General features: G+C 42.8%; 1 protein-coding gene across 1 annotated transcript in view; it reads left to right on the top strand.

Moving 5' to 3' along the window:
* The window catches only part of LOC122706419, a 149978-nt gene that overhangs the window by 5963 nt on the left and 119997 nt on the right, over nt 1–24018 (top strand). The window contains exons 3-7 of the mRNA XM_043921559.1: nt 816–914; nt 1601–1704; nt 1818–1890; nt 2458–2638; nt 8443–8541. Of these exons, the coding sequence (XP_043777494.1) occupies nt 816–914; nt 1601–1704; nt 1818–1890; nt 2458–2638; nt 8443–8541 (556 nt within the window). The remainder of the gene's footprint in view (nt 1–815; nt 915–1600; nt 1705–1817; nt 1891–2457; nt 2639–8442; nt 8542–24018) is intronic.

Here is a 24018-nt window from a genome sequence, read left to right as displayed (position 1 = left end):
CTTATTTAACTCCTCTATGACCCTACAAGGACTTCCCTTGTAGCTCAGTTGGTAAAAGAATCTGCGTGCAGTGCAGGAGACCTGGGTTCGATCCCTGGGTTGGGAAGATCCCCTGGAAAGGGAAATGGCAACCCACTCCAGTATCTGCCTGGAAAATCTCATGAACAGAGGAGCCTGGTGGGCTGCAGTCCATGGGATTGCAAAGAGTCGGACACGACTGAGCGACTAACACTTACTTTACTTACTTATGACTCTGTTTCCTCAACAGTAAAATGGGACTGCTGTCATATACTGTGTGCAGCCTTTGTGGAGGATAAATGAGCTCTTAGCATGTACTGAAGGAACCCACAGGATGAAGTGGTTAAAAGCACCAGCTCTGAAACCACATGGCCAGGGCTTGAATCCTGACTCCATGGATGATACCCATGATGTGGGCAGGTTATTTAGTTTCTCTGTCTCAGTGTCCTCCTTTCTGGAGGAATAGCAGTACCTCCTTCATTTGGTTATCACCAGGGCTGATGAGTTCATCTGCATGAAGGATTTAGGGTAGGTGGTGGCTGCACTGCGCCTTTTGATGCAGTGAGCACGCTGTCCACTCCATCCCGCGGGCTTGGCACACAGTAACCTTGCCATAGTATTTGCATTCTGCTGGAAGCACAGACTAGAGGGAGAAACCCATGAGCTCAGCTCACATTCAGCAGGAGCTCCCAGACTGCCCTGCCTCCAGGCTGATGGCTCTGAGCAGAGTTGAACTGTCTATTCCCACAGGTGTGGCCACACTGGTTTTTAAAGTTTTTTTTCTTGCTCTGCTCCAGTCACATCTAAGCTTCTGGGCCGCCCACCAAAGACACTGTCTGCTGCAGTGGTGCTGTCAGACCCAGCGGGGCAGGACGGGGCCGCCCCGTCAGTGTGGGGTGACTGACGCTCACCAGCCTTCCCTTCTGCCCTGGGGCCTGGTTGTGAAAGAAAGCAAATGAAAAATGGTAGCAATAAAGAACGCTGCTCCCAGTAGACAGCGCCTCTTTGTTTCCAGGTAAATGGTAGTATTGGGGCCGAATGAAGCCTGTGGAGGGAAACTGGAATCTGAGCACTGGGTTCTCTTGCCAGCTTCTGGAACCCACTTGTGACGGGGGCTACTCTCCTGACCCTCAAGCGTACCCTTCCTTAAGACCTTGCTCTTTAGAGGTCTCATCATGATTTGCTGGTCAAGAGTAGTTTCCTCTGATAGAGTGCGGGGTGGGGGTGACTGAGAGAGACCACAGGGGCTGCAGGTAAATATTCCCCAGCATCAATGGGCAGGTAAGAAAACTCCAGTCTTGAATCTTGCCCCCAGCAGGTTGGGTGACATCACAGTTCTTCTTGCAAAATATAGGCCACCTGAGCTGACTTTGAGGGGGTATCCTGAGACTAATAAAATCCCTGGAGAAAGAGCCAAGGAAAATCAGGTGTGGGTATTTACGGTGTTGACAGAGAAGCTATGCGCATCAGAATCCCTGATTGTAGGGCCTGGGGGGGCATCCTCAGGTGGAGAGAGTTTTTCTTTTTTTTCCTGCCTCTCCTCTGCTCTCCTCCGCTCTCCCATCGGCGCTCCTTCCCGCAGGTCAGGATGATTCTCAGGAATGGCTGCTCCTAGGAGCAGCAGAGAAGCGGGAAGTCTGGGAAGAAAGCCCTTCAAGCCTGGCCTGCAGCGGCTTCTCCTCCTGGGTGAGTCCTCTGAGAGCCCAAGGAAGGGCTACCCTTACCCTCCTCACTCGGGCTGTCCTGAAAAAACTGCCCCACAAGTAGGCCCCGTGCCTTAGCTCTGCCCTTTCTATCAGGTGCCAATGCTCTTGACAGGCCACAGAGCCGCGGTTCCAGCCATGCATCGTGTGACGAAAGAGGTGGTACAAGGTACAGCAAATAAACTTACCATGTTTCCCGTCCGACCGCAAAGCCCGACTGCCCAATAGAGCCATCTCAGTTCCACTGCAATTTTTGCAGGTAAAATTTTCAGTCAGCCACCAGAGGGTGCCCACAGAGCTCTCTGAAAATGACCAAATCCTGCAGAATTAGAAAATTTCCAGTGTATCTAAAACTAATACCAAAGATAGCTCCCTCACATATGACTGGGAGTGATGCACAGGCCAGCTAAGGAGCTGCAAGTTTGCAGGGGATGAAGAGTCAGGGTGGGAGCGATGGAAATTATCTGAATTTTAGCTAAACAAGTTGCATCTTGATTTTAAATTGGCAATTGCAATAGCACTTTGAGGATTGGCTCAGGGCGAATTTTCATTCCCAGCCAAACTCCCTTCCCCACCCTTTCTTTCCCCATCCGTGTGTACAAAGGAAATGCAAATACATGTAAATATTAGCCTAAGCCACAGGCTTCTTGGAAGGTAAGGCTGCTGCTGCTTTAAAAAAAAAATCCTATAATGCGAGTGAAAAGAAAGATTTTCTGAGCTGCTGCTCCTGCACGAGGCGAGGCGCTGGGAAGAAGAAATGGAGAAGCCGTGGTTCTCCGAAGAGCTGGCCTTGCGTGGTGCCTGCCTGGGATGAGAGGAGCAGGAAAATGCCTGCCTCCCTGTCCCCACCAGGGCTGGCCAGCAGGCTGTGTCTGGCCTCCTGTCTTTCCAGGGCCTGACACAGTGGCTGACACACAGTAGGTGCCTGTTAATGTTTGGTGAATGAGTGAATGAATGAATGAATGAACGGGAAGTGAGCTGGGTGGGTAGGACACTGCCTGGGAGCTTTCACCAGGGTGAGGGGAGAATTGGGAAAGGGATGGCTGGGATGGAAGGGTAATTTTCCAGGGAGGAGAGGTCCCGTGTTTGATGTTAGCTTCCTCTGGGTAAGGCCTTTCCTGTGGATGTCCAAGACTCCAGATGTGATGCTTTGTCTTAATGTTGGTCAAACTGCCCAGTGGTCCCATTCACTCATAAGAAACAGTCAATCACAGTTACTGGTTACCTGATGGGGACCCTGGCAGTTATCCCCATACTGGGGACACCAGCCTCCCCCAGCTTTGGCTCTCTGGAAATTTGGCCAGCTGGGAACTGCTTGCAGGACAGTTGGGACATTTATCTCTCTGGTGTGTGTGTGTTGCTATAATATGCCTTGTGTGTGTGTGTGTGTGTGTGTGTTCCCATAACCCCTTCTGTGGGGTGTGTGTGTGTTCGCATAATACCTTGTATGTGGTGTATGTGTGTGTGTTCCCATAATCCCTTGTGTGTGGTGTATGTGTGTTCCCATAATGCCTTGTGTGGGGTGTATGTGTGTGTGTTCCCATAATCCCTTGTGTGTGGTGTATGTGTGTTCCCATAATCCCTTGTGTGTGGTGTATGTGTGTTCCCATAATCCCTTGTGTGTGGGGTCTGCCATCTACACAGCTCTTTGACACTACCTATGGCTACCTCTTGCTGATACATACATAGAAGAGAAGATATGTATTGATATTTAAATTTAGAAATTTAGGGACAAGTTATTTTACTTAGGTTTCGGTACATGTAATTCATCACAGGAGGAATCGTGGTGTGAAGGTCTTGCAGGGTTTTAAAAGATTCCTACATATGTTCCTTTTCCAATATTTCTCCTTTGGGGCAGCTCTAATGACAATTTGGGAGGCCTTCAGATGAGCCAGGAGGGCTGCTGGGCTTGGAGAAAGAGAATGGTTTTGGGAATTAACCTTTCTTCCTCCTCCCCTGCCTAGGCTGAATCTGTCCACCTGATTAGTACAACAATGATCAGAAAACCACCAGCCTGAGAAGAATGGGTTCCTGACCAGGATCCTTTTAACTTGCAAATCTCATGCAGATGAGGCCCTGAAGATTCCTGGGCCCTCTCAGTGTTGGCCTTGCTGGGTGCTCCACACTGCATGAACTCTGCAGTGACTGAGCTTATGTCTTCTGGACCGTTAGTTATTTCTTATCTTCACCAGGCCCTGGCACAGCACTGTCTACTTAGAGAAGGTTAGACCCAAGGGAGAGGCTACTAGGAAATGGTCTCAACAAACTAGTGGTAGTCAAAGCAAAGGAAAAATTTCTAGAAACCTAAGCAGGCTCCTGAAAGAATGTTCCATCAGATTGTATTGTTAAAATAAGATCTCTCTCTCTCTGTCTCTATACATACATATATATATATAGAACTGAATCACTTTGCTGTATGCAAAAGAATTCAACATTGTAAATCAACTATACTTAAAAAAAAATAAGTTGGGAAAAAGAGACCTTCTCTTGAGGGGAAAATCCATTTTTTTAAAGGGAAGAAAAGGAAAGAGAGGCAAAGAATGACTCAAACAACCTCTTTGCCTGAGCTCTCTGTCAAGAAAGATCATAGCATGGGCCAAAAGACTAGGGAGTTTAGATACTGATAGAGAGAAAGAGGTCAGACAACTGTTTACCTTATATCCACTCATCAGGGACCTGATGAAGTTGTGTGGCTTTGTGAGTGTCATTTTATGAAATAAACAGAGATAGTCTCTCTACTATTTCCAAGAATGACCTAAGGGAAGGAAGTCAGCTTTAAAATGACCACTTTTTCAGGAAAGTTACATAAACAGTGAACAGAGAAAGTGGCATAAACATTTACCTTTTTTTTTGTCTACTGAATAGATACAATTCTACAAAGCTCAACTAATTCCTTTGTATTTAATAAACTCATCTGGAATATCTACCATGTCTCAGTCACTGAGACCTACGTTCTTGTCCTCGAGGGGTTTTCAGTCTAGCAACGGAAGCAGAAAAATGACCAGATTGTACCAGAGAGGCCAAGCTTCACCTGCACTCCTGTGACCTCTGCAGGGGGAGTTCTTGCCCAGAGCCTGGGAGGCACAGCACTCATGCCGTGGTGCCCCACCTCTCAAGTGCTGCAAGTAGGTCAGAGACGGGCACCTGATGGCTGGTCAGGGTCAACTAACAACGAAGTCGGGCCAACCCAGTCCCTTACTTGACAATTTGTAATTAGGATGCTGGAGAGACAAAGTCAGATGTGGAGAACAAAGCTGAAATTTACAGAGACTTGGGGCTGAAGACACCTTAATGAACCACACATATCCAGAGACTGATGAAGCAAAGGAAGTCAGCCAGGGGACAGCATGGGATGACTCACAGAGGGAGCAATGTGAGAGAGCTTATTAGATGTCTCTGGGAGATGGAGAGTCACTTTTCATCCCAGCCCTGGTTTCCAGATCCAAAAGCAGCAGGCTTGATTTTTCATCTTTGTGTCCTGTGAGATTGCAGTTCTTAAAAATAAATTCCTCTCTTCCTGAGCTAATTGGAGTGAGTTTTGTCTTCTTATAATAAAAAAATTCCCTGGTTTTAATTCAAAAATGTTACCTAATAATATATTGGTTGCCTAGGATGGTTATAGCAGATTATTGTAACTGGATGACTTAAAGCAACAGAAAAGTGTTCACTCACAGTTCTGGAGGCCAGAAGTCCCCATCAAGCAGGGTTGGTTCCTTCTGGAGGCTCTGAGGAAGAATCTGTTTCCATGTTTTCCCCTAGCTTTGGGGGTTTCAATAATTCTTGATATTCCTTGACTTGTAGAAGCATTGCTCCAATCTCTGTCTTAATCTTCATGTGGTGTTCTCCCCACGTGTCTCTGTGATTCTCTGTTTTTCTCTCTTACAGGGAAGCTCATCAGTTTGATTTAGGGCCTACCCTAATCGAGAATCATGTCATCTGGAGATCTTTACCTTCATTACATCTTGTTGTTATTGTTCAGTAGCTAAGTCGTGTCTGACTCTTTGAGACCCTGTGAACTGCAGCACACCAGGTTTCCCTGTCCTTCACTATCTCCCAGAGTTTGCTCAAACTCATGTCCACTGAGTCAGTGATGCCATCCAACCATCTTATCCTCTGTCACCCCTTCTCCTCCTGTCCTCAGTTTTTCCCAAGCATCAGGGTCTTTTCCAATGGGTTGGCTCTTTGCATCATGTGGCCAAAATATTGGAGCTTCAGCATCAGTCCTTCCAATGAATATTCAGGGTTGATTTCCATTAGGATTGACTGGCTTGATCTGCTTGCTGTCCAAGGGACTCCCAGCACCAAAGGATCAGTTCTTCAGTGCTCAGCCTTTGATGGTCCAACTCACATCTATACATGACTACTGGAAAAACCATAGCCATATGGACCTTTGTTGGAAAAGTGATGTCTCTGCTTTTTAATATGCTTTCTAGGTTTGTCATAGCTTTTCTTCCAAGGAGCAAGTGTCTTTTAATTTTGTGATTGCTGTTACTGGCCGCAGTGATTTTGGAGCCCAAGAAAAGAAAATCTGTCACTGTTTCCACTCCCCCCCACTTCTATTGTATTCTGTTCTGAAGTGATGGGACTGGTTGCCATGATCTTAGTTTTTTGAATGTTGAGTTTTAAGCCAGGTTTTTCCACTCTCCTCTTTCACCTTCATCAAGAGGCTCTTTAGTTCCTCTTTGCTTTCTGCCACTAGGATGGTATCATTTATGTATCTGAGGTTATTGATATTTCTCCAGGTAATCTTGATTCCAGCTAGTGCTTCATCCAGCCCAGGATTTTGCATGATGTACTCTGCAAATAAGTTAAATAAGCAGGGTGACAATATATAGCCTTGATATACTCTTTTCCCAATTTTGAACCATCCCATTGTTCCATGTCCTGTTCTAACTGTTGCTTCTTGTCCTGAATACAGGTTTCTCAGGATACAGGTAACGTGGTCTGGTATTTCCATCTCTAAGAATCATTACATCTACAAAGGCTCTTCTTTCAAATAAGATTGTATTCTGAGGTTCTGGGGGAATATATCTTTTGGGGGGACACCATTTACCTACTACAAACAAGGTATGAGGGTGTTTATTGCTGGATTACTCAACTGGTGGGCATGTGTTTAAATAAGCAATAACACAGAGGTACAGAGAAAGGGAATTTTTTTGGACGGAATATGATAAAAAATGAAGTCCCTATGGAAAAGATTATGACTTAGGAATGCTTTTAATTTTAATTTTATATTGAGGGGAGAAAGAATTCATACTTTTAGTGCCTGTGGTCTCTAAATGTATTAATCAATGTAATTTGTGAATTATATATAGTTCATGTGATTGGAAGGTGGGATGTAAGAGGAGTTATTTTGTTGTCATTGGTTTTATTATATTTTTATAGTTTTTGAGGCCACTGGTGAGCTTTGCAGGAATAACCACCATATCGCTAAACTTAGAGGGTTGGGATTAAGGATTGAATGGAAGTAAGAAGATTGTTGGTATGGATATCACTTGCAAGAAGTGTGATTGTGAAGTGAAACGAAGATTTGGGGGTCTCTGAGAGGTGGTCTGTCACCTCTAATGTGCTGTGTGCTAAGTCACCTCAGTCGTGTCTGACTCTTTGCGACCCCATGGACTGTAGCCCACCAGGCTCCTCTGTCCATGGGGATTCTCCAGGCAAGAATACTGGAGTGGGTAGCCATGCCCTCCTCCAGGGGATCTTCCCCACCCAGGGATCAAACCTGCATTTCATATGTCCCCTGCATTGACAGGCGGGTTCTTCACCACTAGTGTCACTGTAGAGTTGATTCATAAGATGCTATTTGTGTTTGAATGCTACGATTAGCTTTGACCTCTCTCAGAGCTTCTTAGGGATGATATCCACTGATGATGTCTCTTAAACAGCATAAGACAAGTTGTTAATCAGGACCCAAAACTTCCCCAGGTGCCTTCATTCTTTGTTTAAAGCAGCGCCTCACTGCCATCTTACATTTGTAGTGACCTGAGCATGCCAGGCCAATGCCCTCTTGGTCCTTGGTACTAATTTCCCTGCCTGAATGTCCTTCTTCCTTGATTACCTACTTACCTTTCAAAGCTCAGCTAGAATATTCCATTTGCTTTACTGTGAAGTTCCTTATGAAGTTATTCATTCTTTAGAACTCCCATAGCACCATTAGATTATGTACATAGAGCACTTATCACTGCACTATGAAATTCATTAATTTTCTGCCTCTCCATTAAATCATTGAGATCGGGATCCCTGTCCTTCCTTCTTCTAGTCCTCAGATCCTCACATAGTATTGGGCATGTAATATGAGTTCCATGAGTGTTGACTGAATTTTGTAATTTGCAGTTAATACATGACCAAACACTAAGTATATGTTAAGGGGGACATTGTTGGATGTCTTGCAAAGGGAACCGGTCAGGAGAGAGAAAAAGAGAGGGGCTTGGGGCAGAATCATTATCAGCTTCCATTGCCCACTCCTGTAACTACCAGAATCCAGGTTTTGTGCAGATGTTCACCTTCTTGCAAGCAGCCATGTGTCTTGGTGGGAACTCACCTTCACCCACCTCAGGGATGGGTCTGATTGACCTTAAGGTGATCACATTCCTGTTGTCAGTAATTGATTTGGAAATGGGAAAGTCACCAAATTCTGACCAGTCATACATGGGAGACTTCTGGGAAATGTTTCCTTGCCTAAAAGAACAAAAAGAGATGCTATCTCTTCTTTCTCAAGGTGTTGTCATGTCTGGAGAGGATACTTGGAAATGCCGAAGACATTTTTCCATCAGCCTGAGAATGAAGCCAACGACCGAGGATGGAGGAACATAAAATGGTAAGAGCCTGGATCTGTAATGACACGGCCAGGATACTGACACTGCCTATCCATCTCCCTGCTCTTTGAGAACTACTTATTGCAGTTCATGCATTTCCTTATTCTGGAAGGCTGTTTGAATCTGTTGCTATGACTTGAAATCAAAGGCATCCCAACTAAACAACTTGCTATAGAGTAAATATTCATTAATTATACAACTTTTATTTTAAAGTGGCTATAGAAATCAAAGAGCCTGTTGCTTGTGACTGTGTTATGCATCAGGATTTGGAAAAGTAAAACATGATACTCCTATGGTCATTTCATAAGCCCTAGATTATGCCATTCATTTGACTATGGCACTCAGATTGTAAAGGCTAAATTTCTTTTCCTGGAAGACTAAGAAAAATCTAGTCCTGAGCTATCTGAGAGAAAGTAAACAAAGTTGTAAGACACAGACAGGAAACCTTGTTTCCATGGATCACTGACCCAAGGAAAGAGTTACTTAAGGAGATACATAAATAAATTTTTAAAAATTGAAGGTACAGTTGCTTTTAGTTACATTAAAAAAAAATCAAACCAGGGTGCCACTGGTACATAAATAGATAGAAAATTAAGAAGTAGATCCAAATATATATAGGGATTTAGCACATGCTAAAGGTCCCATTTTGCTCCCTTGGTGGCTCAGTGGTAAAAAAAATCCATCTGCCAATGCAGGAGATGAGGGTTTGATCCCTTGGTTGGGAAAAACCCCTGGAGAAGGAAATGACAACCTACTTGCCTGGGAAATGCCATGGATAGAGGAGCCTGGCAGGCTACAGTCCGTGGGGTCACAAAGAATTAGACGTGACTTAGCGACTAAACAACACACAAAAGGTCCCATTTCAAATCATTGGAAACATTGGGTTTTTATCAATGTTTGGACAACAGAGTAGTTAGCTATAACAATAAATACATAATTAAAATTGGAGCCATACCTCAAATGTTACCAAATAAATTCCAGATGGGTTACAGATTTTTAAATAGAAAAATATGAAACCATAAAATAGGAAAAAAAATAAACAATTTTCTTGTAACTTATGACTGAAGAGAATCTGTAAATATACGACAAGTATAGCAGTCATAAAGTAAAAGATTGAAAAATTTAACCAGGTTTTAAAAAATGAATCCATGCAAAAACAATCATAGCTGGGTTAAAAGTCAATGGACAAATTAGGGAATATTTTTATGTCATCATGACACAATCAGTAAGGAAAAAAAAGCAGTAGAAAAATGGCAAAGGATATTGTGTCAGGTGACATGAATTTGCAATTTGGCAGCATCAAAATTACAAATACTAAATCTTTGATTCAGTAATTCTAGCTACAGGAATTATTTATAATGATTCTATTAGTGAAAGTTGCTCAGTCTTGTCTGACTCTTTGAGACCCCATGGATGATACAGTCTATGGAATTCTCCAGACCAGAATAATGGAGTGGGTTCCCTTCTCCAGGGGATCTTCCCAACCTCGGGATCGAACCCAGGTCTCCTGCATTGTAGGTGGATTCTTTACCAGCTGAGCCACAAGGGAAGCCCTAATTCTATTAAATTACAGACATACTCCTATATGTGGAGATCACTTCAGTAGTTCAGTACAGTCGCTCAGTGTCCAACTCTTTGCAACCCCATTGACCACAGCATGCCAGGCCTCCCTGTGCATCACCAACTCCCAGAGTCTACTCAAACTCATCTCCATTGAGTCGGTGATGCCATCCAACCATCTCATCCTCTATCGTCCCTTTCTCCTCCCACCTTCAATCTTTCCCAGCATCAGGGTCTTTTCAAATGAGTGAGTTCTTCACATCAGGTGGCCAGAGTTTGGAGTTTCAGCCTCAACATCAGTCCTTCCAATGAACAGTCTCCTTTAGGATGGACTGGTTGGATCTCCATGAAGTCCAAGGGACTCTCAAGAGTCTTCTCCAACACCACAGTTCAAAAGCATCAATTCTTCGGCACTCAACAGTCCAACTTTCCTGTCCATATAGGACTACTGGAAAAACCATAGCCTTGACTAGATGGACCTTTGTTGGCAAAGTAATGTCTCTGCTTTTTAATATGCTGTCTAACTTGGTCATAACTTTCCTTCCAAGGAATAAGCGTCTTTTAATTTCATGGCTGCAATCACCATCTGCAGTGATTTTGGAGCCCAAGAAAATAAAGTCTGACACTATTTCCACTGTTTCCACATCTATTTGCCATGAAGTGATGGGATGCTATGATCTTAGTTTTCTGAATGTTGAGCTTTAAGCCAACTTTTTCACTCTCCTCTTTCACTTTCATCGAGAGGCTTTTTAGTTCTTCTTCACTTTTTGCCATAAGGGTGGTGTCATCTGCATACCTGAGGTTACTGATATTTCTCCCGGCAATCTTGATTCCAGCCTGTGCTTCATCCAGCCCAGCATTTGTCATGATGTGCTCTGCATATAAGTTAAATAAGCAGGGTGACAATATACAGCCTTGACGTACTCCTTTTCCTATTTGGAACCAGTCTGTTGTTCCATGTCCAGTTCTAACTGTTGCTTCCTGACCTGCATACAGATTTCTCAAGAGGCAGGTCCGGTGGCCTGGTATTCCCATCTCTTTCAGAATCTTCCACAGTTTATTGTGATCCACACAGTCAAAGGCTTTGGCATAGTCAATAAAGCAGAAATAGATGTTTTTCTGGAACTCTCTTGCTTTTTCGATGATCCAGAGGATGTTGGCAATTTGATTTCTGGTTCCTCTGCCTTTTCTAAATCCAGCTTGAACATCTGGAAGTTCATGGTTCACGAATTGCTGAAGCCTGGCTTGGATAATTTTGAGCATTACTTTACAAGTGTGTGAGATGAGTGCAATTGTGTGGTAGTCTGAGCATTCTTTGGCATTGCCTTTCTTTGGGATTGGAATGAAAACTGACCTTTTCCAGTCCTCTTGCCACTGCTGAGTTTTCCAAATTTGCTGGCATATACAGTACAGCACTTTCACAGCATCATCTTTTAGGATTTGAAATAGCTCAACTGGAATTCCATCACCTCCACTAGCTTTGTTTGTAGTGATGCTTCCTAAGGCCCACTTGACTTCACATTCCAGGATGTCTGGCTCTAGGTCATACTATCACACTATCACACTATCGCACTATAGATAGATCACACTATTGTGATTATCTGGCTCATGAAGATCTTTTTTTGTATAGTTCTTCTGTGTATTCTTGCCACCTCTTACTATCTTCTGCTTCTGTTAGGTCCATACCATTTCTGTCCTTATTGAGCTCATCTTTGCATGAAATGTTCCCTTGATATCTCTAATTTTCTCAAAGAGATCTCTAGTCTTTCCCATTCTCTTGTTTTCCTCTACTTCTTTGCACTGTTCACTGAGGAAGGCTTTCTTATCTCTCCTTGGTATTCTTTGGAACTCTGCATTTAAATGGGAATATCTTTCCTTTTCTCCTTTGCTTTTCAGTTCTCTTCTTTTCACAGCTATGTGTAAGGCCTCCTCAGACAGCCATTTTGCTTTTTTGCATTTCTTTTTCTTGGAGATGGTCTTGTTGCCTGTCTCCTGTATAATGTCACGAACCTCTGTCCATAGTTTATCAGGTACTTTGTCTATCAGATCTAGTCCCTTAAATCTATTTCTCACTTCCACTGTATAATCATAAGGGATTTGATTTAGGTCATATGTGAATGGTCTAGTGGTTTTCCCTCCTTTCTTCAATTTAAGTCTGAATTTGGCAATAAGAAGTTCATGAACCACAGTCAGCTCCCGGTCTTGTTTTTGCTGACTGTATAGAGCTTCTCCATCTTCGCTGCAAAGAGTATAATCAATTTATTTTGGTGTTGGCCATCTGGTGATGTCCACGTGTAGAGTCTTCTCTTATGTTGTTGGAAGAGGGTGTTTGCTATGACCAGTGTGTTCTCTTGGCAAAACTCTATAACCTTTGCCCTGCTTCATTCTGTACTTCAAGGTCAAATTTGCCTGTTACTCCAGGTGTTTCTTGACTTCCTACTTTTGCATTCTAGTCCCCTATAATGAAAAGGACATCTTTTTTGGGTGTTAGTTCTAGAAGTTCTTGTAGGTCATCGTAGAACCGTTCAACGTTAGCTTCTTCAGCATTACTGATTGGGTCATAGACTTGGATTACCGTGATATTGAATGGTTTGTCTTGGAAATGAACAGAGATCATTCTGTCGTTTTTGAGATTGCATCCAAGTACTGCATTTCGGACTCTTTTGTTGACCATGATGGCTACTCCATTTCTTCTAAGGGATTCCTGCCCACAGTAGGAGATATAATGGTCATCTGACTTAAATTCACCCATTCCAGTCCATTTTAGTTCACTGATTCCTAGAATGTTGACTTTCACTCTGCCATTTCCTGTTTGACCACTTCCAATTTGCCTTGATTCATGGACCTAACATTCCAGGTTCCTATACAATATTGCTCTTTACAGCATCGGACCTTGCTTCTATCACCATTCGCATCCACAACTGGGTGGTGTTTTTGCTTTGGCTCCATCCCTTCACTCTTTCTGGAGTTATTTCTCATCTGATCTCCAGTAGCATATTGGCCACCTACCAACCTGGGGAGTTCATCTGTCAGTATCCTATCTTTTTGCCTTTTCATACTGTTCATGGGGTTCTCAAGGCAAGAATACTGAAGTGGTTTGCCATTCCCTTCTCTAGTAGACCATATTCTGTCAGGCCTCTCCACCAAGACCCGTCCATCTTGGGTGGCCCTGCACGGCTTGGCTTAGTTTCACTTAGACAAGGCTGTGGTCCATGTGATTAGATTGGTTAGTTTTCTGTGATTGTGGTTTCAGCCTGTCTGCCCTCTGATGCCCTCTCTCAGCACCTAGCATCTTACTGGGGTTTCTCTTACCTTGGACGTGGCGTATCTCTTCCCGGCTGCTCCAGCAAAGTGCAGCTGCTGCTCCTTACCTTGGATGTGGGGTATCTCCTCTTAGCTGCTCACCGGAGATCACTTATTCACAGATTAATCATTGCAGCACTATTTGTAGTATCAAAAAATTGAATGTAATGGAAATGTTCATCAATGGGAGAGTAGGTAGACAAATGAAGAAATGTTAGTGTAATGGATTACTATTCATCATCAAGAAAAGTTTGAGGTGGTCTTTGTGTACTGGTGTGGAATGATTTTTAAGATATATTAAGTGAGAAATGCCAGGTACAGAACAGAATAGTGAGTTATCATTTGTGTAAATAAAAGATGGTGAATGTATGCCTTATACAAATTCACTTATATATTTCTGCAAGAAAAAGTAGGAAGGTGATGATGCTGATGAGTCTGGAGGGAGAATTGGGTGTCTGGAGCATGTAGGTGGGAGGGAGTCTTCACTGTATATCACTGAATGGTTTTTGAGTTGTGAACTATGTGAAGGTATTACCCATTCCAGCTCCAAAATAAATAAATTACACTTAAAAAGATATTTGGAAAGGGAGAGAAATAGAAAACTCTCAGTGCTTCAAAACATGAAAACTAAAAATGTTTAACTATAAATTGGATTCAGTAAATGCAGCACACCCATATCCATCATGAGTGGAGCTAGCATCTCTTGCACCATTTTCAGCCCTCTGCCCCCCAACTCAGGTAGACTGGGCCTTGATTTGCCTGCCCTCAACTCCCTCCCCACCACTTTCCACTCTTCCAGCCCCAAGCCAAGCTATCTGCCTGAGATTCTCCTCTAGGCTTCTGTATTCTTCACACCCAGGGGAGAGCACTAAGCCGAGGGCATCCTGTATTTCTCTGGTGGGCATCGGTGATAGGAGCAACTGTTTGGAAAGTGAAAGAGTAGTTAAGACTCTTAATTTTGGAAAATTAGACTAGGACAGAAGAAAACAAAGCAATGTAGGAGGTTTTCACCTGTAGAGTAGTCTAGTAGGGTGTGAGAGGAAGTGGTATAATAATATATCACAGAAGGAAGGAGAACCACGTACTTGTCACACTTCGGCTGAATTTTTCTCTTCCCAGAGCTCCTTAGTTGATGCCTTATTAACATCAGAGGAGATTTGATGACTTGTCATATTCAGTCCTGACTATTGAAATGAAAAGGATAGAAAATGAAAAGTATGGAAAATGAAAACCAATTGCATTCTTTAATTTTAGTCATCCTATTCTTGGAGCATATTGAATACTACTTTGGGTTCTTTCATTGTTCAGGTTATTAATAACAAAGAGCCAAAGTATTTCACATTCCTAAAGAGTCTTTCATCTCAAAGGAGCCAAGGTAATTCACTAATTCAGTTACCTACATTTGGTAATTATTTGAGGATCACTTCACCCAGGGGTGAATTTCGACGAGTTGTGTGACATAGCCAATAGTCACTTCATTCTCCAGTCAGTGCGGAAGGAAATGAATAGCTAATGCGAATGTCCTCCTGAAGGATTTGCCCAGTGAAAACTTCAGGGAGATGGATGCTGAAAGAATGTAATTAACTGCTCGAAATTAATACCTGCAACCTTACTCAAGGTTTCCTGACCTCTTTACTAGAGTCAGGGTGGAGGGGTATCTTCTCTCAGAACGGGGCTCTCTAGTAGCTGAGAGACCCGTGAACAGCAGTCACTCTGTGGCTGTAGTTTTTGAGTGATAATAAATGGTTTTGTATTTTTAATTTGTTCCCATGTATCCACTGTTAGGATGTAGAAATACAATTAATTTTTCCATTGTTGCAATTGATTTTTATATGTTGATCTTGTTATCAGTGATCTTGCTGAATGCACTTATTAGTTCAAAAGATTTTTTTTTCTTTTTTTTTTGAGATTCCTTGGGATTTCTATGTAGACCATAATGGCATCTGCAAGTAGAGGCAGTTTTAGTTCTTCATTTCGTATCTGTATGCCTTTTATTTCATTTTCTTGCCATATTGAGCTGGCTAGATCATGGCTGAGTAATAGTGGTGGTAGCAGACATCCTCATAGGCGTCCTTACCTTGGACCTGGTCATAGGGGGAAAGCTTTCAGTCCTCTAGAGTTAAATATAAGGTTAGTTTTTTCATAAATTTTTTTAAATCAAATTGAGAAAATTTCCTGCTATCCTACTTTTCTGAGTTTTTATCATGAATGGGTATTGAATTTTGATCAAATGCTTTTTCTGTAGCAGTTGATACACACTTGTGACTTTTCCTCTTGAGTTTATTAATGTGATGGGTTACATTGGTTGATTTGTGAACAGCAGGCATTCTGATACTATCTCATTTTAAAGTTCGTTTATAAGGAATAGTATCTTAATCATATGACCCTATTTTGTGGGGAGAGAATGTGGATAAGAAGCTGGAGTTCTTCTAGCAAAGAGCATGTAGCTCAGTCCACCTCACTGAATGCAGTTCCTTTTTTCTCCCTTCCACCTACTCTCTACTAAATCCAGAGGTCAGGAAAATGCTGCTAGCTTGACAACTGCCTAATCCCCTTGAGACTGGTCATCAGACAGTATACCATGGAGTGTGGCCACTGTGAAACTTGTGTTTATGGGAGCACACTCACCAGTCACCACTTCTCAGAGAGACTCACTCCACTTCTGCATTCCAGATAGCACATGCGTGTATTTTATTAGCAGAAGCTAAATTCCATCTAGATCCCTAGCAGAAAGGAAGTTGGGAAAATATGGTTTTATGCCTTCCCAGCCCCTGTGATCCAGAGGAGAGCAGAGAAAAGGATGGAAATAGAAGCTGAGGACTAAGGGGTAGTATCTAGCACTCTTTTCTACCTTGATGGAATTTACAGAAATCAGGGACCTTCCATTGTCTTTTCACAATTACTCTCTCTTAAGTCTCTTAATTTTTAATGCCATCTTTTCTGTTTTATTTCTCCTATCCCCATTCAAAAACCCATTCAGAGGGATGTATTTGCAGAAGTCTAATTGGGGTGGGAAAGTAGAGTGGAAAAAGAAAGAGGCAAGATGCAATGCAAATCAAATATATTCTGTTTCAGTGATGTATTTGAGTGAGTTGTATTCATGGAGAGATATTTGAGAATGTGAGAAAGGAAGGCAGATAGAGCCTGACTGTCTCCAGAAGAGTCTGAATTTTGGCAGCTGGGAGTGGTTGGATGGGCACCTGTGGATTGGAGATTGGGTACAGAGTGAGCAAGGGTTAAAGACAAGGCCTCACCGGGGATCTGCGGCTCAGGGATGGGACATGACCCTACACAGTGAGAGGAAGACAGGCAGTGACCACACTCAGAGAAACAGCTGGAGGATTTCAGCAGAACAAGCTGCAACCTGATTGTCAAGTCAAAGTTGATATCAAGTCTGTTGGGAAAGAGAACTTGGAGTCAGTGTCTGAGATTGCTCCAGGGACTCTGACCATGTAAGCCTCAGCTGTTCTGATTTGAGGTGGCTTAGTGTAGAGGAGAAGGAAATGGCAACCCACTCCAGTATTCTTGCCTGGAGAATCCTGTGGACAAAGGAACCTGGTGGGCTGCTGTCCATAGCGTTCCAAAGAGTCGGACATGACTGAAGCAACTTAGCAGCAGCAGCAGCAGTGTTGAGGGGAGCCTTCTATAACCAGAGGGCCCTGCTAGGATCATTTTATGGGGTTTCAAAGCTACTTCTGTGGATGGATGTGGAATTTTGTCAGACAAAGGCTGATTTCCAAGGTCTCAAGAACCTTGTGGTTTAGCTCTTTCTCCAGGGCTCAAGTGAGATATTCTGCTGAGAGACAGATTGATTAGGAATCCAAGTTGTGGGAACAGCTCAGGAGTTTTTTTTCCCTTTCTCTCCCTTCCCCTCATTCTCTCTCCCCTCCATCCTTCCTCTCTGCCTCCATTGTCTCCCTCCCTCCCTCTCCATTTCTTCCTTCCTTCCTCCCTTTGGAAGGGCTCTCTTTCCCACGTGGAAGGCTATTGAATCCTTGGGGACATGGTGCGCGGAGCCTGACAGGTCAGAGAGGTCAGGGCTGTAGGAGGAGGCACTGAGTGACGAGACTTCTTAATGGGGACAGCTCCTCGGCTTCCTTCAGTCTCCATTACACCCCAGAGAGCAGCCGCCGCAGGGCCCTCAGGCTCCTTAGTTATTCTTTTCTTTTCAAGTCTTTTATAATTTAAAATTTTTGTGGCTATGCTGGGTCTTCAATACTGTGCACGGGTTTCTCTAGTTGTGGGATGTGGGGGCTACGCTCCAGTTGTGCAGTGTGAGCTTCTCATGGCGGTGCCTCCTCTTATTGTAAAGCATGGGCTCTCAAACTCCGTCTCAGCAGTTGTGGTCTGTGTTCTCAGTAGTTGTGGGGGACAGGCTTAGTTGCCCTGCGGCATGTGAAATCTCCCTGGAGCAGAGATGGAACCTGTGTCCCCTGCATTGGCAGGCAGGTTCTTAACCACTGAGCCACCAGGAAAGTCTTCACTAGTTATTCTCCAGGGGGTTAAACAAGCTGGGTGGCTGTTTTTTTTTTCCTGCAGGGGTCAGGGCACTTTCACTGCTTGATAGGTAGATAAGTGTCTGTAAGTTTGGGCTGTTGTTTCCAAGAAGGACCCCAAAGAGCATCAGCAGATCCATTGGCAGTGTTAGAAAACTGTCATCTCAGGAGCAGCGGTGTGCCCCATCTGTCCTTTTCACTTGTGAAGAATTAAAAATTTTTCTATGCCAGTGATTTTCAAATTATTTTAGCCTTTACATTCTTTTCTTCTTGCCTCCAAATGAAATCTTACTTGGAAATTCCATGTAAAAATTAAATAGAATAGGAACTGTTCGAATTGACTAAGTGGTCAAGTTCAGATACTTATATATTCACCCCCTCACTCTGTTGAATTACATCCAAAATTTGTCTAGAATTTTAAAACACTGTATTATGTGTTTTTAAAGCTGGTTATTACTCTTACTCAGTTTTAAGGGGAAAGAAACTAAGGCATGAAGGGACTAAAGAACTTTGCCAAGATCATGCTATAAGCTTGAATCAGTCAGAAACTGTACTCAGCTGATCTGAAGATTGGTCTAAATAAGGCTTTCTTTTCTTCTCATCTAACAAGTAGTCAGTATAGGGCTGATGTGGTGGTGCCATGAGGTTTAGGGGGGCCCAAACTCCTGGCAGCTTGCCATCCACAGTCCCTAGCATAGACCCTCATCTCTTGTTTATAGTATGGCTTCCGGACCTCCAGCCATCTGATTAGCATCTGGAAGATGTAGAAAGAGGAAAGACAGTCCCTGTAATGGGGGCTTTCTGGAAAGCCTCTGTCACTGTTAGTTACATTTCAAGCAAGTCATAAAAAATTTTAGGCTGGGAATCCTGTCATTGCCAGCAATGAAGGGGCTCTGCCAGTGATGAAGGGGAGAGTCTACACCGGGCAGGGAACTAATAGTCTGCACAAATATGATGCCCAAACCCTCTAAGTGAGCACATATCCTGGTTCATCCTGCTTGCAGACAGTCTGCTGACAAAGTTAATATTTTAGCATCTAAATGTATGCTTTTTCTGTTCAGAAAAGGCTCGATTATCCTTTGTTAAGTTCACATTTTTAATTTAGAAAATGAAATACCCTAATAAATAAAATAACCTAATTTGATGGGAAGCCATCATTGCCTGTGACCTGACGTGGGGGAGATACTTGACATGAACTAAGAAGAACCGGATTCAGCTCCACCCCTTAGACAGGCCCCTTCATTCTCCAGGCTGTTTCCCCTTCAATAAAAAGAGGAAATTAGACCGACAAGCACTGTGAACACTTCCAAGTCAAGCGTTCTGCTATGATACTATGTCTGCTGCTTCTGTCCCCTTTCCTCCGTCCTCACTTGGATTGGAATGTGACCAACCAGTGCTGCCAGATGCTGGGCGAGAACTCATAGAAGTCATCTGTCCCTTTTCTTCTACCAGAAAGAATCATATTATAAACCAGCCTGTTTTAAGTATCGCTGAAGAAGGTTTGTTTTCTAGACCCTAGAAAGTTGTCCTAATGTAGGTCTTCACCTAAAATGCCTCCAGCTGTAATTTATCTCCTGTTTGCTCTTGCTTTATTGATCATGTGATTTGTGTCTGTTGTTTATAGGAACACCTCAGACAAAATCAGAATTGCCATAGGATAGAGAACATTTTCCAAAGGAAGATGTGGGATCCAGATTGCGCATTGTCTGTCCATGAGTTTACTTATTAGCTCATCCAGTCAATTAAAAAACCTGGGTGTTCACTATGTGCAAATCACTGCATGGAAGAGATGGGCTTCCACTCTGACCTGATCAATGTGGCTGATAAAAGTGCTCTTGTGTGCCTCTCTCTGTCCCATGTGCATCACATTCTCATCTGATCTTCACAACAACCATATGATGTAGGCATTTATCATGGGATTCTGTTGCTTTTGTCTGCCTCCTTTTGGCTGGAGAGGCTGCACAATCCCCCCTCCCCAATCATTTATTTACTTAATTTTGGGGACATCTATTATGTGCTAGGCATCAGGGATATGACTGAACAAAACAAAGGATTTATCTGACAGACCCATCAATCTGTTAATCATAGTGCCTGATACACACACACACACACCCCCATCAATCTGTTAATCATAGTGCCTGATACACACACACACACACCCCCCCCATCAATCTGTTAATCAAAGTGCCTGATACACACACACACACACACACACACACACACACACACACACCCCCATCAATCTGTTAATCAAAGTGCCTGATACACACACACACACACACACACACACACACACACACACACACACACACACACACACACACACACACACACACACACACACACACACACACACACACACACACACACACACACACACACCACCACCCCCCCCCCCCCCCCGATTGGGCCAGGGACTGGGAGCATGACCCAAGTAGGGCTGGTTAGCCTTATACTGTGTCACATGATCCAGTTCTGGTTGCTGAAAAAGAGAGCTTCTCTTTATTCATTTGAGCCTTAGATTCAGATTTGAGCCTTAGTTCTCTTTATACTGTTATACTTGCCAGTTTCATAAGCAAATAAAATCGTTTTCAGCTTAAGCTATTAGCTTGAACCACATAAAATTGCCATTTTTGCAGACTGGATATCAACAATTTCATCTGATTTACCTTAATGACTTGATTTTCTGCTGCCTGCAATTGAAGGAATCCTGACAAATATGGTAGTATCATTACCTCCAGCTTAGATGAGGAAATTGAGGCTCAGAGTATGAATTAGCCCAAGGTCATTCAGCGACTCAGCATAGTGAGAACTGAATCCCGGTGACTTCTAAGTCTATGTTCTCAATTGCCCTGGTCTGAGTCCCATGAAGTCAGACAAGGGCTAAAGAGAAGAGACTGCTACTCAAGGATGGTCTGCAGACTGTACTGCGGGTTCTCGAGGAGGTAAGACGTGCTGTGCCAGGAGGTGGCCCAGCGTGTCACTAGCACACTCTTTAGTTCCACTGACAATTTTCAATAGCAAGATTTTCTCAGGGAAGTAAGCAATGTGTTGATTTGGATTCTGGTGCCTGCTCCTTAAACAGTACCCTCATGGACTGGCCTCAGACTGTTCTGGGGACCAGCAGTTGGAGGAGCGCTGGTGTAGAGGACCCTTGGGTTTGTTGCCCAGCGGACAACCATCCTCCAGTCTCTTGGGACCTGCACAGAAGCCACATCCATGCCATGTGATCCTGACCCTCTCTTTGTTAGTCATAAGGGATTTGCTCAGGTCATTTGTTTGAGCCCAGTTAGACCAACTGGATTTTTTTGGTCTAACAGTATGGAATCTTAAAAAAGAATGGAACCAAGAGATGTTAAGTCTTTGAGCTACCAAAAACAGGAGAATAAGTCTAGAAATTTGTGTTTTCATGTCTCTGGCTGTGGTTCTTGCACTTCTGAGGTGTATCTTGTCAAGTTTTCCTTACCTTTTATAAGATTGCTAATATCCTTTCAAGTAAATTACCTTTCGTCTTAAGCTAGCTAGAATTAGTTTCAAAAGAACCTTAAGTTATATTGTTGAAAAATATAGGGAAGACCACATGTTCATGATTTAGGATTCTGTTTGTAATTTCAGTTATTTGCTAGACTATATGAGAGTGTCCCTAACAATTCTAGGTTTCAGTATCAGAGAGTGTCCCTAACAATTCTAGGTTTCAGTATTAGCTGAAAATGTTGCTATCTGAGCTGGGGCATGGCTGTGACATGGAAACAAAGATGTACGTCATCAATTACCCTTGGTAACTAAAGACTGATACAGACTGAACATCTAAATTAAAGTAAATAAATAATCAACCTTTGTTAGTTTAGCTATAGATAAATAGAACCTAAATGAATGAACTGACTCATTGCTAACATTAGAAACATGACTACTTTGGGGCTATAGCACTGACATCAGCCATCTAGCTGGCTTTAAAAGAAGAATGACTGTTTGTTCTGGGATAACAAGCATCATCTCAACCAGCTTAGTTCAAACAACAGGTTCCTGAATTCAGTTGGTTTGGGGAAAAAATATGATGGATACACAAGCTGGCCATATCTTTTTAGATATAATATTTGATTAAAAAATAATATTTGGATATCTTCTGAGATCATCTCACTATTTGAAATTGCAAGTCCTATTAGAGGCAGCTCCTTCTGGGTTGGTGAAAGCAGCAGTGAAAAATGGAAGTTTGAACATGCATCTTTAGCAGCTGGAAGGGGCTGCCTGGAGTGCTGGCAGAAGGAGAAAGGGAGCAGACACAGCATGCCTGCTGCTGTTACTGCAACAGAGGGAAGACAGCAGTGGGTGGTGCGGGGAGAGGCTTCGTAAGCTTGATACTTCCATCGTGTATTTCTGAATCCCGACAATTATCTCTTATATGTTCACCTAGAACCTCTGTGATCTGGGTTTTGAATGGCTTAATCTATTTTAAAGGGTATCCAGATGTGATCAAGATAATTCTTATATTCTTTCGCTCTTCCTGTTTAATCATTGAAGCGCTTATAGTCATAGACATCTTTGCTCGCATAGCCAAGAGGTTCACCTACAAATGCTTTCTGAATAGAAAAAAAACTTGAACCTGAGATACAAATATCTAATCCCTTACATTTAAAACCTCTTCTTAGACAGTTTCTGTTTAAAATCCAGTGATTTATATGCAGAGTTCTTTTTTTCTTAATTGTATTGCTGGACATATATTAAATATAATCTATAAGACTCTCAACATGATATCCTATATCCAATATTTTTATTGTACTAAATTTCAGGGCTAATTTAAGTCTAAACTCTTTATTTTAGAAAATCAGTAACAGCAACTAATTAGCACATCTCATTCTGGATGTATTTGCCAACCAATTTCAGAGACTCATTTGCCTGTTAAGAGATTTTATTGAACACCAGCACCACAGTCTCTCCTTTTTTTCTAGTAAACAGCTCATGCTTATTATCTTATTACAGGAATGCCACTGGTTAAATCAGGCTCTGAATATAAATAGCTATATTACTGCCATCAGGCATCAATGTTTATTTAGTGGCTGTGAGTCATGCATACCTCTTTGATCGGGTTTGGAATGAGCTGTTGCAGTTTTTGTTCAAAAAGGTTATTTGCAAAGGCTACAGAAGTATCAGTTAGATTAAACATGAAATTAATCAGTGTGGAATTTTATCAGCCATTTCTGCCACCAAACACCAGGTGTCAAGAGCATGTGCAAATGAGGGCTGAACATAATGAAGCTGGGGGACAGCTTGGTAGGGAGATCAGAAAGGATTCCAAGAGGTGTACCATGCTCAGAGACGAAAGATGGAGGGAGTGAGAGAGGGAGGGAGGAAGGAAGGAAACGTTGGAAGCGTAGTAAATCATCTGGAACTCCTTGGCAGCTTCACGTAGCATATCATATATCCCAGTATATGGAATGCAAGTCAGATGAACCGAATTAACCTGAGCTCTGCCCTGCCCACTGATCTTTGGAAAACTACTTAATGCATACACATAATGCATAGCATACATGAATTACAAAGCATACATACATAACGTAATACATATACATATATATTTGTATATGTACACAACCCACTTGCCAATGCAGGAGACATAGAGAGATGTGGGTTCAATCTCTGGGTTGAGAAGATCCCCTGCAGGAGGGCATGGCAACCCAGTCTAGTATTTTTGCCTGGAGAATCCCTTGGACAGAGGAGTCTGGCAGGCTACTGTCCATGGGGTTGCAAAGAATCAGACATGACTGAAGCAACTTAGCATATATACACAGACACATATAACATATATATGTCTTTAGATTAAGCGTGTCTTTAGACTAAAAATATCAGAGAGAGATTGACCCAAGATAGCTTTCAGATGGTTTTAGTTGATGAAACTCTGTTGGTGGAGGAGATATGGTCCTTCAACTAGAGGGCTTACTCAAACTGGGTCTATCCATTTGTCCAGCATTGAGTGGGTACACCAGCTTGTCAGGCACATGTGCTGAGAGAGGCCTGTGAATAATTATAACATACGATGTTTAGTACTATGATGACTGCCACCATAAATTCCTGGCGACCTCATTCTCAGCCTGGATTTCATCACTGCTCAGCAGTTCTATAGCA

Source organism: Cervus elaphus, chromosome 13, assembly GCF_910594005.1.
Source record: "Cervus elaphus chromosome 13, mCerEla1.1, whole genome shotgun sequence".
Taxonomy (NCBI): Eukaryota; Metazoa; Chordata; class Mammalia; order Artiodactyla; family Cervidae; genus Cervus; species Cervus elaphus.
Note: the sequence above shows the minus strand (reverse complement) of the source record. Positions and strands in the feature narration are given on the sequence as shown.